The following is a 2,022-nucleotide window of genomic DNA, read 5'->3' on the forward strand; positions in this document are numbered from 1 at the left end:
TTTAGATTACTTCACAATAAAAAGAAAACAAAACATGTAACTCCATGGCTGATTCATGTCAATGTATGACAAAACCCACTACAATATTGTAAAGTAATTAGCCTCCAACTAATAAAAATAAATGAAAGAAAAAAAAAGAAAACAAAAAGGCGAAGAAACTTAGAAAAAAAATCAGTATTGCAGGGACAAGCATACCGGCTTCTTCTTCATTCCCTTCAGATAAATAACTCCTATTTTCATTGTTATTCAGCTGTGACCTTCCCATCACACTTCAGTCCTTGACGTACTGTCTTTAGAAATGGAGGGCAATCAATCATGGATTGCAGAATTCATCCTGGTAGGATTCCAGCTCAGTGAAGACATGGAATTGGTCCTGTTTGGTATCTTCTCCCTGTTATATACCTTCAACCTGCTGGCAAATGGCATGATCCTGGGTCTCATCTGCCTCGACCCTAGACTGCACACCCCCATGTACTACTTCCTGTCTCATCTGGCCATCATTGACATATCCTATGCCTCTAGCAATTTGCCCAATTTGCTGGCAAATCTAGTGAAGCACAAAAAAAACATCTCCTTTGTCTTATGTACTTTGCAGATGATTTTTAATTTGATTTTTTCTTCTATGGAGTGTTTGATTTTGATGGTGATGTCCTATGACAGGTTTGTGGCCATCTGCCACCCCCTGCAGTACACGGTCATCATGAACTGGAGGGTGTGCACATTGGGGGCCGTCGCTTGCTGGGCGTGTGGATTTTCCCTGGCCATAGTCCAAGTAAGTCTGTTTCTAAGGCTGCCCTTCTGTGGGCCCCAGAAGGTGAACCACTTCTTCTGTGAAATTCAATCTGTCCTCAAAGTGACGTGTGGTGACATCTGGATCAATGAAATGTTCCTCTTTGCTGAAGGTGTGTTTATTTTAGTTGGGCCTCTTTCCCTGATGCTGGTCTCCTACATGCATATCCTCTGGGCCATCCTGAAGATCCAGTCAAAGGAGGGCCGCAAGAAAGCCTTCTCCACCTGCTCCTCCCACCTCTGTGTGGTTGGGTTCTACTTTGGCATAGCCATGATGGTGTACTTGGCCCCTGAGAGTAGCCACCGAGAGAAACAGAAGAAAATCCTTTTCCTGTTTTACAGTCTTTTCAACCCATTGCTGAACCCTCTTGTCTACAGTGTAAGGAATGCTCAAGTGAAGGCTGCCTTCCACAGAGTGTTGCAGAAAAAGAGGACAGTGTGAGGGAGGGTCCAGTTTTGGTTCAGTGCATTTTTCCCTCCGTGAGATGTGATTGCTGGTATAAAAAACTCAATGCATGATTTCATGATGACAGTTACTCAAAAGGAACATTGATATGATGGCAGAATACGAATCCCTAAGCCATTGTTCTTCCATGGATATGAGAATATATAGGCCAAATTTCTTTTCTGAAAATAACAGAAGTCAAATAATAGGTGTCAGCACTCCAGACAAGAACAACGCCAAGAAGAGATACAGTAAGTGAAGTGTTTAGGCAAATTTATGACATTTTACCTCCCATAGCCACCTTCTCTTTCTACCACCATGTGCCTGGATCAGGAGAAAATTCCCAACTCTCATCTCCTCATCAAGAGGGAAAAAGGAAAATGGACAATGTAGACTATTTTGTAGCTTTTCAGAGAGTGGCCTAAAGGTTTGTTAGTTGTCTCACTTGTTTCAGAGCACTGATGGGAATGGCAATAAGGTTCCTTGTAGGGGCCATGAGAAACATAGCAAGCATTCCACCTTTTTATAGCTATATAGAGATTGTAGAATGTCAAACACCAGGTAGAGCAAGTATGTACAGGCTTCAGATAAAGAAAAAATTGGACAAACCTCTTTAACTGAGAAAATACATGAACTAATTCAGAGAAGCTGCATCCACAGACAAGGATAGGAGGTCCCCAGAATCTCTAGGAGAGCTTATTGCTGAAGACCTTCCCCTTCTCAAAGTCAGTCAATAGACTGGGAAAAGTAGCTGTTTTTCCAAACGCCCACATCTCAGCTAAAGTTCA

The 2,022-nt window shown here is 42.3% G+C and overlaps 1 protein-coding gene across 1 annotated transcript; it reads left to right on the forward strand.

Annotated features, from left to right (window-relative positions):
- Positions 1-298: 298 nt before the first annotated feature.
- On the forward strand, positions 299-1,231 carry LOC122437992 (olfactory receptor 2A2-like). Its single transcript, XM_043462457.1, has one exon. The coding sequence runs from the start codon at positions 299-301 to the stop codon at positions 1,229-1,231; it is 933 nt and encodes a 310-aa protein (XP_043318392.1).
- Positions 1,232-2,022: the final 791 nt, after the last annotated feature.

The sequence above is a fragment of the Cervus canadensis genome, chromosome 3 (assembly GCF_019320065.1).
Source record: "Cervus canadensis isolate Bull #8, Minnesota chromosome 3, ASM1932006v1, whole genome shotgun sequence".
Taxonomy (NCBI): domain Eukaryota; kingdom Metazoa; phylum Chordata; class Mammalia; order Artiodactyla; family Cervidae; genus Cervus; species Cervus canadensis.

Coding starts and splice junctions, on each gene's coding strand:
- LOC122437992 (XM_043462457.1), top strand. CDS start 299: ATGGAGGGCAATCAATCATGGATTGCAGAATTCATCCTGGTAGGATTC.